The sequence below is a fragment of the Cynoglossus semilaevis genome, chromosome 8 (assembly GCF_000523025.1).
Source record: "Cynoglossus semilaevis isolate Cse_v1.0 chromosome 8, Cse_v1.0, whole genome shotgun sequence".
Taxonomy (NCBI): domain Eukaryota; kingdom Metazoa; phylum Chordata; class Actinopteri; order Pleuronectiformes; family Cynoglossidae; genus Cynoglossus; species Cynoglossus semilaevis.
Genome location: NC_024314.1, coordinates 1,836,080 through 1,837,940, shown reverse-complemented (window position 1 = coordinate 1,837,940; position 1,861 = coordinate 1,836,080). Strand labels below are relative to the sequence as shown.

At 42.6% G+C, this 1,861-nt stretch overlaps 1 protein-coding gene across 24 annotated transcripts in view; it reads left to right on the top strand.

Moving 5' to 3' along the window:
- The first annotated feature begins 307 nt into the window (after window positions 1-307).
- tcf7l2 (transcription factor 7 like 2) overlaps window positions 308-1,861 on the top strand; it is an 81,659-nt gene continuing 80,105 nt past the window's right edge. For 5 of the 24 annotated variants that reach the window (XM_008313840.3, XM_025057211.1, XM_008313835.3 and 2 more), the window contains exons 1-3: window positions 315-1,298; window positions 1,447-1,513; window positions 1,713-1,837. In XM_008313840.3, the coding sequence (XP_008312062.1) occupies window positions 1,110-1,298; window positions 1,447-1,513; window positions 1,713-1,837 (381 nt within the window). In that variant the 5' untranslated portion in view covers window positions 315-1,109. Of the gene's footprint in view, window positions 1,299-1,446; window positions 1,514-1,712; window positions 1,838-1,861 lie in introns of all 24 variants that reach the window. The other 19 variants (XM_008313837.3, XM_008313841.3, XM_025057220.1 and 16 more) reach the window with 11 other exon arrangements.

The window sequence follows — 1,861 nt, the reverse complement described above, 5'->3', positions numbered from 1 at the left end:
GTTTTTTAAATTAGGAATTTCGGGGCAGACGTCAAAATCTGCATCTGCAGGTATTTGTGCCCATTCTGTCTTTTGAGAGCGAAAAATAATAATAATAAATAAATAGTTAAATAAATAGCATCTCAGCGTGTGCTGCCAGTGAGGAATTGAAGTTATTCTCATTGGACATCACACCTGTCAAGGCAGCAGGATGCAATAAATAAATAATAAACAAATAAACAATATAAATAACATATATATATATTTGGAAAAGAACAAAAAACAAACAAACTGGCAGACTAAATAAAGCAGTGAAACGAGGTTACAGTAAATGCTTTCATTGTCGTTTATTATTATTTAAAAATATAATAATACATTTTAAAAAACTGTTGACATAAACGGAAATGTGAAAAGTTAAATGTATTAACTTCATTTTGGCTCCACTGGTCTGTGCAGCCTGAGGAAGGAAGCACCCTCTTTTCATTTCTTCCTTCCTTCCTTTCTAGTTTCCTTCCCTTTTCTTTGGGAGACCGCCCCTGTGTGTGCGTTTAATCCACATTTGCAACCTTCCTCCCTATTTTACCATCACTGTCCTGCTCCCAAACTATCCTCTCATGCTTTTTCTCTGCACTCGGCGTCGTCTCCTTCGCCTTCTTCTTTCTCCGGTCCCCCTCCTCTCTCTCTCTCCCTTCTCTCTCTCCCTGTTTTTTTTCCTCCTATTTATGAAAACGTCACTTCAAGTCCCTCCCTGTTTGAATCTCATTAGTTTCTTGTGTGTTTCTCCCTGTCAATAATCCTGAATCCAGACTCTCTCTATTTCCATCCCTCTCTATCTGTCAATCAGCGCCGCCTTTGAACTGAAAACCACTCCGACCAACTTCAACTCACTCAATCCGAGCGGCTCGGCTCTTTCTCCGGCTTCCTTTTTCTGCCAAGATTCCCTTCTTTTCTACTTTTCTACGCACCGCCACAGCTTTGGAAAACGCCAGCGCAGACCCCACAAACTCCTACTCGGACTTTCTCGGTCACCCGAGATCAAGGGTGTCGTGCAAACTTTTTAAAGTTTTTATTATTTTTTTTTTCTCTTGCTCTTCCTTCCCTTCCACAAACAAACATTTTTGCTGGGGAAAATGCCGCAGCTCAACGGCGGTGGAGGGGACGATCTGGGTGCAAACGATGAAATGATTGCCTTCAAAGACGAAGGGGAGCAGGAAGAGAAAATTTCGGAGAACTCCTCGGCAGAAAGGGATTTAGCAGATGTCAAATCGTCTCTTGTTAATGAGTCGGAAACAAATCAGAACAGCTCGTCGGACTCGGAGGTAAGTTGCATGTTTAAATTAAACGAGAAAAACACACAGCACACCACCCGTCCCCACCGGCGCTTTTAAAATATAACTTAACTCAGAGGCCTGCAATTGTCAATGTTGTGCACTTTAACGCAATCCTTGTGTTTCATTGCATTTGAAGGCGGAAAGACGGCCTCCGCCTAGATCTGAAACTTTCAGAGACAAAACAAGAGAAAGTTTAGAGGAGGGTGAGTGCCTGCTTCGTTCTTCCACTCTGCTGTTATTCAGATTTATATGAATGCTTTCTGCAGCATGACATTACATGTGTCTCACGGAGGGGATTCCCCCCCCACTGCTCTATTCCTCAAATGCATTTTACTAGAAAAAACAAGCTTCTCAAGGCCACTTTATAAAAAGTTTTTTTCCTTCTCCCCCCCGCCATGTTAGCTGCGAAAAGGCAAGATGGAGGGCTGTTCAAGAGCCCACCGTACCCGGGCTATCCATTTATAATGATCCCCGATCTCACAAGCCCCTACCTTCCCAATGGATCACTTTCTCCAACAGCACGCACAGTAAGTTTATTTATCTACTTCTCT